The sequence below is a fragment of the Aptenodytes patagonicus genome, chromosome 6, assembly GCF_965638725.1.
Source record: "Aptenodytes patagonicus chromosome 6, bAptPat1.pri.cur, whole genome shotgun sequence".
NCBI lineage: Eukaryota > Metazoa > Chordata > Aves > Sphenisciformes > Spheniscidae > Aptenodytes > Aptenodytes patagonicus.
In genome coordinates, this window is record NC_134954.1 from 54,851,723 (window position 1) to 54,866,580 (window position 14,858).

Below are 14,858 nucleotides of genomic sequence, written 5' to 3' on the forward strand. Positions count from 1 at the left end.
CAATTTTGAGTCTACAATACCCCTTTTAATTTTGAGGAGGAGATACTGTTGATGTTCATTTGCTGGCATGTAGATTCTTGTTTTGCTGTCAGAATGCTATTAGAAATATTTTTGGATTGTGTCCTTATCTTTGTGTAGCAGCATCCTTACTATCAGCTGTATCTTAATAAACAGTAGGACAGTACATATGTATAAGAATATAAGAGAAGCCATACAATCGTGGAGTTGGAAGCGACCTCTGGAGGTCATCCTGCTCAAAGCAGGACCTGTTAGAGCAAGGTGCTAAAGGCATTGTCCAGTTGAATTTTGAGCATCTCCTTGTGTATGTGCAATGCAAATGTTATTTTCTCTACTAAAACTTTTTCTGGTAGTTCATATCACATAAATTTTACTTACAAAATAAAGAGGAAAAAAGAACACTTTTAGTGTTTTAGCAAAACAAATGGATACTATGGTTTGGGGTTTTTTGTGGTTTTTTGGTTGGTTTGTGTAATGCCCCCAGACATTCATTTGCTTATGATATCTTTATTTTTGGCTGTTCAACAACAGGAAATACATTAATTCTATTGGTTTTATTATCTGCAGCATGAAGCTGCTATCATACTGCAAGACGCCATTAATGAATTTTCTGGAACTCCTGAGGAGCTAAGAGTTGTGATTGCAAATGCAGATCTGGCAATTGCTCAAGGAGATGTTGAACAAGCCTTGACTATGCTCCGAAATATTACACCTGAACAGCCTTACTTTGTACAAGCTAAAGAAAAAATGGCAGATATTTATCTTCAGTACAGGAAAGATAAGAAGTTATATGCTGGCTGCTATAGGTAAAAGTTTGTGTGTATATCTTTTCCTAGATGTTTAATGGTAGCATGGTGAGCCATTTTTTCCCTTTCTACTACAATAAGTCAGAAATATTTAGTGACATAATGAATTCATTTGAGTAAGTGTTGTAACACTTAAAGCAGTAATTGGAAGTCCTATTTTGGAAAGATAGCTCAGATTTTTTTGTTTTATTTTCAGAAATAAAAACTAAAATCTGCAGAGGATAAAATTGTTGTGCCCTGTTTGTTGTTGTTTAGATACCAGTATTGACATGTTAAATATTGAGCGAGGTTCTGTCTTCTGTTTCCAGAGACCTAGTAGAAAAACTGCCAAGTGCTCATACTTTTCTTCTTCTTGGTGATGCATACATGAATATTCAAGAGGTAAGTGGGTGCTAGGGATTAATAGAATGATTGAGTCATTTGTTGACTTTGGCAAGTTGAGACAATGTAGCATGCTGACTCTTATTAGTAGTTGGCAAACTGCTTTAGGATGTAAAGAAACATAATTACTGGCTACAAACGTAACTGTTCTAAGTTCAGAGAAAAAAGCTGTTGAAAATGGGTTTCTTCTAATAACTGACCGGGTGAAAGTCAAGGAGAGAATTTTCTGTAGAACACCACTGACCCATAAGACTAACAAAAATCTAAAATGAGACCTAAATTAAATTCAGAAAGAAGTTGGAGATGTTTAGAAGAGTTCTGAAGCTTAGAATAATTCTAGGTAACTTAGTTCTCGTATTGAAAGTTTTATTTAAAAAAATTAAATTATTGAATTCCTATACATTTTTTTTACATCCTTTGCTTTCTTGAGGAACTGGAAATGTTATTCAGTATTTGTAGAAGAGAATGTAGTCAAGTGGACATAGGAATTTGAAGGATACACATTTAAATTCATGTTTTGAAAGAATAGATTGGGTTAAGACATGCAACTAATAGTTTAGATTATTAGTTTGGGGATCTGTAGGTGATTAATGTTTGTTTACTTATTAATGTTTGTGTGTAGTTTTCTCCTTAATGAAGAATTATAAAGCAAAAGGGAATTTGTTTAGATCTGCTATAACGTAGCTAGGGTAGAGAAATGGATGATCTTCCAACACAGTAATAAGATTGCATATGTTTGTTCACTAGTGAAAATAGTAGTAGAGAAATTTCAGTGGAAAAAGAATTGGGTTAATTCAAACTCATTTGTTTGCCAAGTTCTCTCCACTTTCTGTTTTAGTATGGAAATGTAAATTTACATGGGTTTTATACTTCCTGCAATTTCATAGTGACCATTCTTCTCTCAGAAGTATTGTAGCTCATGAACCAGTAGTACTTGGCAGTCATTCCTGGAGGTGTTACCAGATTTTGTTTTCTTCATACACTTTTTATCTTAATCCTTGACTTCTGTGTTTTTATCTTTTGCTGTTGAAGCCTGATGAAGCCATAGAAGTCTACGAGCAGGCCTTGAAGAAAAATCCAAAAGATCCAGCTTTAGCAAGTAAAATTGGAAAAGCCCTAATCAAAATGCATAACTATTCAAAGGTATTCTACAAGTACTGTATTAGGCTAATTAAGTATTGTGTCCATTATTGTCAATATGTGGGCTTTGCCTGATTTTGTTTTCAGGTTGGGTAGAAGAAGCATTTCACTTTAAAGCACTAAAAAGGCTTTTTATCCTGAAAGTAAGTTTGTAGATCCTCTTCAGAATATCTGGTCGGTCAGCTCTGTGGCCCTTGCACAGGACAGGGAAAGGAAGAAAGTGTTTTGGGACAGCCTGGGAAAGAAGCAAGCAGGACTGTAGTGCTGGGGAAACGGTATGATTGTACCCTTAGTGCTTACATATAGGAATCTTGAACTTGGGTCTTTTATGTTTTGTTTACATCTCACTGAGCCTCTTAATACAATGTTCTTAAATAGTCTCCATGTTGCCAAAAGACTTAACTGTTTTGTGTTTACAGTATTCTTCTGCATATGTGCTGTGAAAGAAGCTGAGAGTTTCTCATTTCTTTTTTGGAGGAAACCGACATCTTCCCAAGCTGGCATGTACATTCTGTACAAGTGGCTTTGATGTGGATTGATAGACAAGTTTAAATTGTAGAGGAATCAGTGCCAACTTCCTAACTTTCAGTATCTGCTCTTTTTTCTAGTCACTTGTATTGAAATAACAAATAGTAAATGGGTACAGAAAGTGCCTGGGAGACCAAGTAAGAGAAACGGCTCTGTGCTTTGTTTCAGCAGCACCTGTTCCATAAATGCTTAGCACAACCTTCCTCTGTACTTATGGAAGTTATTTCAAATAATGGTCTCTCTACCTCTCTTGGACGTGGAAGAAGTTATGAGGAGGGCCACAAAGGTGATCAGGGGGCTGGAGCACCTCCCATATGAGGACAGGCTGAGAGAGTTGGGGTTGTTTAGCCTAGAGTAAAGAAGGCTCCAGGGAGACCTTATAGCAGCCTTCCAGTACTTAAAGGGGGCCTACAGGAAAGATGGGGAGGGATTCTTTATCGGGGAGTGTAGTGGTGAGATGAGGGGCAATGGTTTTAAACTGAAAGAGGGTAGATTTAGATTAGATATTAGGAAGAAATTCTTTACTGTGAGGGTGGTGAGGCACTGGAACAGATTGCCCAGAGAAGTTGTGGACACCCCATCCCTGGAAGTGTTCAAGGCCAGGTTGGATGGGGCTTTGAGCAACCTGGTCTAGTGGAAGGTGCCCCTGCCCATGGCAGAGGGGTTGGAACTAGATGATCTTTAAGGTCCCTTCCAACCCAAACCATTCTATGATTCTTTGAAATCTATTTTCTGCCTTGGATTCAGGATAGGACTATTAGCTCCTGTCATCACTTCTTGTCAGGCTTAATACTAATTGAAAGTTCCAGTCTGAATTTGTGTATTACCAGCTTAGATAAGTGATACTGCACAGACTCTTTCAAGCAATGTCTTAATACGCCATCATCTTACCTGTTTAAAGTTGCATGTTTATTACCATTGTGCCAGGAGGTTGCCTAAGGAGAAACATGGTGTAAACCCAAAGGTTCTCCATTTTCTGGGAATGTCTATTTAATAGATTTTTTTCAGGAAGACAATTAGTGACCAAGCAAGTTACCAAGCAGTGACTGGGGAGTTCTGTTGCATAGAAATCCCATTAGAGATTTCTGTCTTATCACATTGAATGTGAAATAATCAGTGTGTTGTTCCGGGAATATACAGTTTTTATATTTGTGACGTATGAGCTGGTTCTTGGTTATGTGCAATGTGATCAGTCAACTGCACTTTCACTCTTTTCAGGTTGGATAGAAGGGAAGCCTTTCACTTTAAAGCACTAAACAGTCTTTTTATCCTGAAAGTAAGTTTGTAGATCCCCTTCAAAATATCTGGCCAAAGGCACAATTACACGTTGGTGGATACAAATCTGGTGAATTGTAGTTCTGGTGACTTGCAGTTTATGTGGTTTTGGGCCTGTGCTCAAAACCATGTTTAACTACTACTCCATTGACCCAGTCTTGTTACATCTCCTAGCCTTAGGAGATGTTACATCTCCTATTACTACTACTAGGAGAGTAGTAATAGAGGCTTTAACTTCTTATTGTAGGAAAAACAGAAGAAACTGTTTGGGGAAAACTTGCAGGAGCAAATGATTTTATTTGGGCAACCTCAAACTGCTGGAGGGTGTGTCCAAATTGTGTTTTGTGTTTGCAATGTTAGGATTTTCACTTGCTTCTGTTTAGGTCAGTATTACAAGCAGCTCAGTATATGATTCCTACCTTACTCCATGATACTTCAGACCTTTTTTTTCTTGGTGTGTGTAATAATCTAATGTACTGTGAAGGTTCCTAGAGCTGCTATAGAAAAACTTGTAATCTATATGGTGATGGGTGTTTTATGGACTCTAATTTTTTATTTTGATGCTTCAGCTATATTATCTTTAGGATGCTTAAGCCTAAATAGGTAACCTGCCTGATATGTGCATTATTATGCATGTCTAAACATGTTCTATTTTAAAACAATAAAAGTTAATAAAATATTTCAAATTCATTTTGGAAATGTAACTTTTCAATATAATTCCAGTTCTCATTTTTCCCTTTACTTAGAGAAGTAACATCAATAGTTTATTGATCCAGAACATTGCTTTTTTTCTTGAGTAAATATTTGACTTTTTTAATGGGTATGTTTGTCAGGTTTTATGTTTAAAAATGCAAAGAGAGAAGACTCCTTTCTATTAGATTATGCCTAGTTGATATTTTTAAACTTTTCGTTACTTCTTTTATCTTCATGTTTTGCACGTAGACTTTGGAAAAATAAACAGAACTTTATGATTCCAGTCTGACTGGAATTATACAATTTCAGCAGCTAATGAAAATGTAGTTTAAATGGCAGTGACCCTGTCAAAGATAGAACGTGATAATGTGGTTAGGCTATGTAAATGCATGTTTATCAAAATGTGGGCTCTAGTTATTCTATTTATCTTTAATTTGGTATTACATTTTTGGAAGCCTGAACTTGCAACTAAATAACATCTTTTTAATACAGTATTTATTAGAAATGACTTCATTACGAGAGAAGTGAAGAAAGTAGAGAAAACTCTAAGCAGCATGTTATTAAATACCTAAGTAGCAAGGTGGTTGTCTTTAAGATTTGTCTTTAAATAATAACTCAGATTTTTGTTTCTTCCTTTTAGGCAATCGGTTACTATGAGGCTGCATTGAGAAGCGGTCAACAGAATTTCCTTTGCTATGATTTGGCTGAGCTTTTAATGAAACTGAAGCAGTATGAAAAGGCAGAAAAAGTACTTCAGCAAGCTTTAGATCATGAGCCTGGTAGGAATGTTACTAATTTACAGCAAAACATACAATTTCTACTGTTGTTTGTGTTTTCTGCATGATTTTAAGGAATAAACAAGTTCCATATAAACTTTTTTTGCACTGTAAAACACAGGAAACTATTAAGTGATAAATGAGAAATGTACTCTAAAATAAACTTCACTTAAATTTAAAGGTGCTTTTGCCAGGACTTTTAAACTTGGAACATCTGTGATAGATGGAAGTCGGTAAATAAAATAGCAGAGCTCCACACATTCAAGGTTCTTTCTTTTCTGTGCTAACAAATGTTCTTATTCTGAATTGATCAAGTATAGATGAGTCATTCCTGCTGTTAGGGAATGGTTGTTTAGGTGGTAAATGCTACCAAGTACCCTTCAGAGCAGAGATTGAAGTGGTTGAAGATGTCTCTTAGGACCCTCTTTTACATGTTAGGAATATGCACTTACAAAGCTAAAACTTTTGGATTTTTTTCCTTGTTTTTGTTAAAAGGCAATTAAGTTTTAAGGTGTTTAGTGTGAGCTATTGAGCTATACCCTTAATTAAGGAAATCTTTTTGCAGTTCTTTTTGCAGTGGTTTAATTATATTTGTTAACTTTTCTGGCTATCTGAATACAGAAAGAGTGTTATCAAGTCTTATTACTAGTCCCTTCTGTAAGTTTTTCTTATGTCACTATTTTACTGGTCTTTCATACTGTGTAGGGGAGTGTTGGTTTTCTGTCTTGTTTGCTTCTTACTGAAAAAATCCTCTGATTTAACATTATATTCCTGTCTTAGTTAAGCCTTTGAGGATCTGGCTAATTTAATAATCATGCTCAAGACAGCTTGATCTTCTAGTGTGGAAAGATAAAGTAGCAGTAAATACAGTTTGCCCCATGTACTTTAAAATCTTCTCTTCCATCTTACAATGAAGCAAAAAGTACGTAAGCCAATATCCTTTTTGTACGTCTTTGATACACGCGCATTCTCTACGTGGGAAAAAAAGTATATCTTGTTGGCTGATTGGGAAAATTATTGAACAGTTTAATATCTTTTTTTAGAAATGCTAAAATACCCTTCATTTGTGAAAGAAAAATGAAGTATAGGAAATGTACTGGAGGGAATGATCTTACATGGTTGGCTACGTGGCCTATTCTCTGATTTAGAACAGCATGTCACAATTACAGCACTTTGAAGACAGTTTGCTAATAGAGTATAGCTCAATATACTTTTATTTTTTTAATTTTAATAAAGTTAAAACGTGGATTTTGGTGGCTTTTATGTTTTACTGTGGAACTGTGCTCAAGATACCACTTTGTCAAGAGATTAAAATGAATACAAGCTGGGGAGAACTTGTATTCTTCAAATATTATTCTATGCATATGTATTTTAACCATTATTCAAAAGTAGCCTGCTGCTTTTTGAGTAGATACAACATACTTCAGTTAAGATAACTGGTTGTATTAATGTCTGTTCCAGACTCTAGCAAAAGAAAGGTAGTTTGAGGTCCGACTAGAAATTTCATCAAGCAATCTTATGCTTTTTGGGTGTACAGTAGCACTCACTGAATCAATTTGAACACTTTTTCATTGACTTTGAAGAGGATTTAGACAAGAAATGTCAGGAGGGGCTTTATTTCCTTTCCACTTAAATCAAAAGCTTTTCTCTCATATTTCTGAGAATGCAAATAGACTAGACAGTCAATTGTTTTGTATTCCTTTTGCATCTTTCAATGTCTTTGGCCTTAAATCTCACTCCGTTTGTAGGTTGTAATGTTTACTCTGCCCACTAACAACACACCAAATCAAATCACAATCTTAAATACATAAGATCGAGCTGTGAACTTTTCACTTAAGCTCTTGCCTGGATTATGTAGAGAGCTTCATCTTTCTTTGACTTTACCAGCATGAGTTCTTACAAGAATCATGTTTTTTTAATGTAATTCTTATAGGTAATGAATTGTCTTCTCTGATGGAAGATGGACGTTATCAGGTGCTTCTGGCAAAAACTTACAGCAAAATGGAGAAGATTGATGAAGCTATTGTTTCATTACAACAGGTAAAGGGGAAAACAAAAAACCCTAAGAAAGCTTGTAATGTCCTCACTTTTATCCCTGGTTTCACTTTCATCCGAGATATTAAAATATTATTCTAACCATAATATTTTTGTGAATGAGGAAAACACATGGTAGGGATAAAGCACCAGTGACTGGTGTGAAGTGTAAAGAACATAAGTGGTTAGAAAGTCTAAGCTTTTTGTGAGTAGTGTTATCTGAATTTTAGATCAGAATGAAGGCTTTTACTGGAAGCCTGCATTCGTACTATGCCTTCTTTTGTGTGTGGAGCATAGTTTTAGCAGAGCAGGTGGAAACAAAATTGCCTATGGGGACAGGTAGGTTATATATCTTCAGCTCAGCACTGAACACCACTCATAGAACAATCTGGAACAGCTTTCAATGGCTACCTGTCATTTTGTTGTACCACTATTTATTTTAAATAGCAATAAGATCTGTTCGTTCTGGAGTTGAACATTATCACTCAGACTGAGGCTTGAAAGAACAAAGTTGGAAGCTAGAGACAATTTAATCCATTTAGAAGACGCTTTCTCAACAAAGGTTGAGCGAGAGGTTGGGTTAGTACATTCCATTATACCTCCACTCTGTTACAGAAACAATGAGCTTTGGTAGCATCTTCTAACCAGCAAGAAAAGTAAATATGTAGGTTGGTTAAAAAGATAATTGTACGTAAGAGTTAAAATCCTACTGATACTGCTATTTAATCTGTTGTTAAATTATTCTTTTTTCCGTATAATGCACTTTTTTCTTTCTCAAAGTTGAATTTTTTTTTCTCCCCATTCTTCCTTAGTAAATTTCACCCAAAGCAGTATCACACTTGAAAAACTTTGTCTCTCTCCCCTTTTTTCTTTTGTTGTTGTTTTTGTTACTGCCCTCATAACTGTCCTTCCTTGTACCTGTCTCTTTGAAATCTTTTCCTGCTCCTTCTCCTTTTGCTGCTGCATTCATTTACACAAAACCACCTGTATTTTGATTATTTCAGCAGGAAATTGCTCATCATGTTATTGCCTCCTCTTAAACAGGTTTCTTCCCTTGGTTTTCAGAGTGATGTTAGAAGTTCCCCCCAGATTTTACTTTGTGTTTTAATTCTCCTTCCCTGCTAGGCAAAATGGTAGGGAGGCAAGAAGAATAATATTAGTGCTTCCTCCTCTTCAACTTGTGAACTTTTACATGAGCGAAGCAGCTGTTCTGAGATTTTATTTCAATGTTAAGATAGTCACGAAACTGCTTGAGCAGAAAGAGGGAATCTTTTTGTGTTAATTGGCTAGAATTCCAGTTGAAATCGAAGAAAACTGATCAGGTATAATCAGAATTGGGCATAGCCATTTCCTTATCTGCCCTCTTTTGGGGCATCTGCTGTTAACAAAGAGCTCTACCTCTGTGCTTCTGCTAGACTTTTCTTAATCACTCTCTAAATGAAGGACCTCAGAAAACAAAATTTGAAGAACTTTTGCTTTTTTTTTTTTGGCTGAGTTTTCTGTACTTAATAAAGGGGGTTAAGTACATATACCTTCTGGGTTTTGGCCTTTGAGGTCTTGTTTATACACCTTATCAAAAGCTTAGTTTTAAGAAAGAAAAGGAAAAAGGCATGTAACACTTCTATTGAATATTTTTGATGTAGGAAGGTAGCTTGGAGACTAAGGAAGTTCTTAATGGGAACCCATGGAGATGATGATAAAATTGTTCTAAGCAAAACTGTAGGGCTTGTGTGCAAAAGCATTGCTTTTCTCTTTAATAATGAGGCTTTGTTCGATGATGTCCTATACCAGCAATTTTTGTGATTACAACTCTGCTAGTAGTTATAGGAATATAACCATTTGAACTGGGGAAGAGGTTTAGTTATAAATAATGCAAAACACAGAAATATGGGGGAAATTCAGAGGAATAAAAATGTGTCATCTTTATTCAAAAGAATGTATTTGACCTAAATATTCCTTAGATGGAGTATTAAATAAGCTTGTTCATACCACCCTTTTATTCAAGTACACAAGGGGTAAACTGGATCCCTCCCCGTTTTTTTTTGCTTTAATGTTCTGTTCCTTACGTTTCACAAAATGCTGTATGTATGGTTATCTCAAAATTATGTTCTATAAAGTGTAGATTACACATTATTGGATTGGCATGCAGTTGTCATAAGGAGTATTTTAGAAAAAGTATATTGGGATTCCATCTTCTTGAAAGTGTTGAACACTAGGTTGCTTTTCAGCATGTTTTTAATGTGAATTTTGGGGAATCAAGGCAGTCTGAGGCAGGTTCTTGAGGGAGAGAGATTGGGGGGGGTTGTTTTGCTTGTTTTCATTGATGTTTTTTATTGTGGAGACAATTTTACCTGCTTTTTTATTATTTGGGGGGTTTAATCTATAAAATACATAGTATGCCTATAGAACACTAAAAAATTAATTACATTATTTTAAAGTAGATAATGTAAAATTCATTCCTTCGAAAATTTTTGACTGTTCACTCTTTTCCCCACACTAGGCTCGGGAATTACAAGCCAGAGTGCTTAAACGGACTCAAATAGAACAGCTGGATGCAGTTCCTGCACAGAAGCAGTTAGCTGCTGAAATTTGTGCTGAGATTGCAAAACATTCTACAGTGCAGCGAAACTACGAAAAAGCAATTAAATTTTACAAAGAAGCTCTTGTTCACTGTGAAACTGATAACAAGGTCAGTTCTCCCGCTGACTATTTTGCATTGTTTTTCCATTCAGTTTTGATATCTAGCAATACATTTTTCCAATTATCCACAGTGTAGAAGTATATTTGCAATTATTTCTGCTTTATGATATGCATAGAGCCTTGAACTTTCTCCCCTTCATTGCTTATCATGGTAGAATAGTTGTATGTATTGCTAATTTCTGTCTCTTACACAAACTCCTGATTCAAGTGGTGGTGTGCATGCACTCTGAGTTGTCCGGTAGATCATATAGTGAGCCTGTCCTCATGTACCAGTTGAGGATGTGTAAGGTACGGCACAGTAATAATGGAGATTGTTTCAATCTTCCTTGTTGCCTGTCTTCTGGAATGAAGTCCCAGTGATTTCGATCAGTTCAGACAATTTCTCTCTTCTATATGTGTTTTAGCAGTGTTAGACTTTTATCTGGACTTGGTAGGATTCCGATTTTAGTCACAAAATGTTGATGTTGAGCAGTGATTATTGCACTGCTTCTCTCTTCCCTGCACTGTCTTTTTCCCACAAGTCTGCCTGTTGATAAATCCTGGTAAATTTGAGCTTATTTTTATCCTCTTCTTCCTTCTTCTCCTTTCAGAGCCCTGGGTTTTAGAGATAAGAGAGGGAGAAGCGAAAGGCTAAGAAATTTATAATGAGCACCAAAATTAAGTGTCAACTTTAGTGGATTTTTTAGATTATAAATAAATACAATTTTTGTCAGGTTTCCACAATTTTCTAGCATGTGTGTTGTATATTTAGGTGTATGTGAAGACTTCTTATTTTACTGCTTCTTATTGCACAATTGTCAGATTTACCAGCTACTAAATTATCAGCATCTCACCTGGTTTTAATACTTGAACTTGTGCGTTCTGGTTTCAAGAATCTAGGTCTTCCTAAAGCTACAACTTCAGCATCTTTGAGACAGGGTTTCCTCAAGGCATCTTGTAAGAATGATGGAGAAGAAAAATAAATTGGGAGAGGAATAAAAACATCCTTAAAATCTTCAAAGGAGGGTGCCTTCCCCATTCTATCATTAAGAGCGAGGAGACTGCCTGTCATAGTACAGGTACAGCTATGGCTTTTGTGGTATGCCATCCCAGTAATTCAGTATCAAAACCTTAATCTTTTTTCTTTCACACCAGTACTGAAATACCAGCATGGCATTTCCCTTCAATTCTTGCTAAAATCATACTATTAAGCAATTCCCATTTTTACAAGATACGCTGCGCACTGACATTTGTACTGAATATCTCTGTTAGATGCACTTGCTGGAGATTTTTGCTTTAGTCCTACTTCGCCAGCAACACGGATTACAATGACATCTTAGAAAAACTAAGACTGAATTTCTGATTAAGGACTTGTTCCTTGCTTAGAGTACTGAAAGCAAAATGCTTTTGGTTACCCACAACTAGTATAAATGAGTCATCTCTATTTCTACAGTTTCAGTAGATTTGAACTTGTTTTCTTCCATTCATTTTTAAAAACATTGCTAGTACAAGGTTGGAATTGAATTCTTTTAGATATCAAAATATAAATTTGAGCTGTTAAATACCTGCCTATTTCTTGATGTCTTCACAGAGGTTACTTTCCTTAAAATTATATATGCAAGTATTGCAAATTCCTTTGAAGCTCTCTGTACCTTGTTTCATCAGAACACAATCTCCTGTATTCTAGCCAAAGTAACCCAAAACAGATTTGAAATGTTGCGTTAAACAAATTATTCAGCTAAATGTGAAGAGATTGCAATCTCATATCATAAGGGTTTTGGGTTGTGTTGCTTTGTGTCATTTTATGTAGTTAAATCTGGTAGGTAATACTCTACCTCACTTCTCTGACCAGATAAGAGGCAACGTAGCTTCCAGATGCAGACTTGAAATGGATCACAGACTGCATCAAGCACATCATTTCACAGTATCGTCGTTTTTTGGGTTGGGGTTGAAAATTTAGAGACCACATCCAGTCACTAGAATCTAGTATAGAAGTCCAGTTTAACTGGCAATCTTCTTTGACATGCCTAAGGCAGGAAGCGTTCCTTGACTAGCACACTGCTTTTTGGTCTTCCACTGTATTACGCACATAAGAACAGTGGCTTGAAGAAAGCTTTCGTAATTAAAATTCTTATATGCATACTATCTCCATATCATTTCAGTGCTTACCCACCTGCCTTTCTGTTTCAGAATTATATAGTATATGTTTGAATATGTAAATAACAGGAAGTAGGAAGAAAACACTTGTTAAATATTACGCAAGTAGCCTTCATATCCTCAACAGGATGTTCAAAACACTATTTTGATTCAGAAGTGCCTTTCACCAGTGTAACCAGAGAGAGAATTGCAATGCAATTATAAATGCCTCCTTTTTAAAAACAAAATCAAAACACTATTTAAAATTAAGCAGGAGTGACATTGCTCACTGTTTGTCTACTGCTAATTTTACTTTGTGATTGGTTTAACTCCCATTTGCTTCAATGGGAACTTGATTAAATGTGGTAACTCTTGTGTTTATAAACTTTTCTGTGGCATTTTATTCAGAATAGTCTATGATGGGACTTCAGCCTCAAGGATGCATGCTTATGTACAGTTCAGTTTGTTAATGTTTATTCTGCAATTGCTTCTCAGAAATGGATCCACACATGGTCTTAATGTGGTAGGTTTGGAAATGCAAATAAGAAAACTGTTTCTGCTGGAATTTGCTAATTGGTGAATGTTAATGAGGTATTTGTTTCTGTCACTGAACTTAAAACTACTTGCATTTACATCTTTTTCCAAGAAAATTATTCTTACCAAAATACTGTAGTCTTCAGAGCAGTACTATCTGAGCAGCAATTTTCAATATACCTCCAGAATATCCCTCTGAAGAAAAGTTTTATCTATTTTAAAGGTGAGGGAATGGAAATCAATTAAATTACTTGACCAAGAGCCCACAGGAAACAACAGAGAAAGCGCTCTTTAGAAGAGAAGTAATTTTTTCCTGAGGGTCTGAAATTTCAGGTTAATACTCATAGAACTGAACCACCTTTCTTTAATCTTAGAATTACATATAGTTAAGTATTTTAATCTACAGGCAATGTTGGAACTTGCACGTTTATATCTTGCACAAGATGATACTGATGCCTGTCAACATCAGTGTTCCTTACTACTGAAGAATGACCAAGATAATGAAGCAGCAACGATGGTATGTGCTGTTATACTAATCCTATATCAGAAGTTTTTTGAGGTTTGTGTGTCTGCAATGGGATGGATCCATAAAATACTACTTTTAAGAAAGCCTACAGCTTCTGATTTCAAAAAGCATGTGAAAAAGCCATTGCGACAAAATGTTTTTCTGTTTATGCTGGATAATGATTCAATATGAATTTTCTAGCAATCATAGCCTTTGTTTTATCTCAGTGCAAAAATGTGTCTTTAGAAGTACTAGTAGAGGAAAAAGTAGTAGTTGTAAGATTGACTGAAGCATGGCTTAATGCATATTCTGTTAACAATTGACTAATGATCAGGGAAGAAGTTATTTTTCCAGCACAGTAATATTAAAGCAAGTGTCTAAAAAAAAAAAAAAAACTTCCAGAAGAAAAGAACTATATACTTAAGGTGGTTTTACATCCTTATACAATCGTAGTTAATCATATTCCTACTTAACCATTTTTAATCATAGCTACAGATTCTCTGTACAGGATTCGTATACTTCTTGGCTTAAAAGACAGCTCAGTAGACTGAGCAACTTTCACTTTAACACATTAGGAGCAAAATAATTTTAAGACAGGAATAATTTATTTTCTTACAGCAGTATAACATCTGGAATTTATCCTGGTATGGTGCAAGGACAGGGGTAATAGCACTCTTAATATATGTTACTAAATCTACTCTTTATTAGCTACCTCTCAGTGGAGAGAAACTGAAAGGAAATAATTTTTTTACTTCCACTGCTGAAGTGGGCTATCATCTTCCTTTTTCCCTAACTTTAAACTAACTTTGCTTTTCTATATGCTTTATCTGCATTTATGGGAAATAAAATTAGGAGTAAAACTATACAAGTAAAACCAAACATACTTGAAAGGTACATCAAAGTGTTTTATTCTCTTTTAATTTCTACCTTAAGTGAAAAATTGAGATATGAGCCTGTACCTGCTCATTATTATCCTGTGTCTGTATATAGAGAAAGTTTGTTTTCCAGAGAGTAATGAAAAACCCAACTCAGTTTACTTCTTGTGCAATTCCTGCAGCACTTTAAAGCTATAGTTTCAGCTCCCCACTTTAAAGAACTAGAGTTCTTTAAATTTATAATATTTTATAATATTTTGTTTTGTTTTCTCTAAATTGGTCAATATTGTAGATGATGGCTGATATCATGTTCAGAAAGCAAGATTATGAACAAGCTGTCTTTCATTTCCAGCAGCTCCTAGAACGCAAGCCAGGTGAATATTAGCAGTGATATTTTTAATTCCTTCTGACACATAGTTCTAATGAGAGAGAGGGATAAATATCTAAAAAATACTTTGTATGATTAAAAAGAAATGTG

General features: G+C 35.3%; 1 protein-coding gene across 1 annotated transcript in view; it reads left to right on the top strand.

Moving 5' to 3' along the window:
• TTC21B (tetratricopeptide repeat domain 21B) overlaps positions 1-14,858 on the top strand; it is a 45,798-nt gene that overhangs the window by 17,318 nt on the left and 13,622 nt on the right. Inside the window, 8 exon segments of the mRNA XM_076342720.1 lie at positions 586-824; positions 1,133-1,205; positions 2,238-2,348; positions 5,482-5,620; positions 7,551-7,657; positions 10,152-10,340; positions 13,407-13,517; positions 14,673-14,754. Of these exon segments, the coding sequence (XP_076198835.1) occupies positions 586-824; positions 1,133-1,205; positions 2,238-2,348; positions 5,482-5,620; positions 7,551-7,657; positions 10,152-10,340; positions 13,407-13,517; positions 14,673-14,754 (1,051 nt within the window).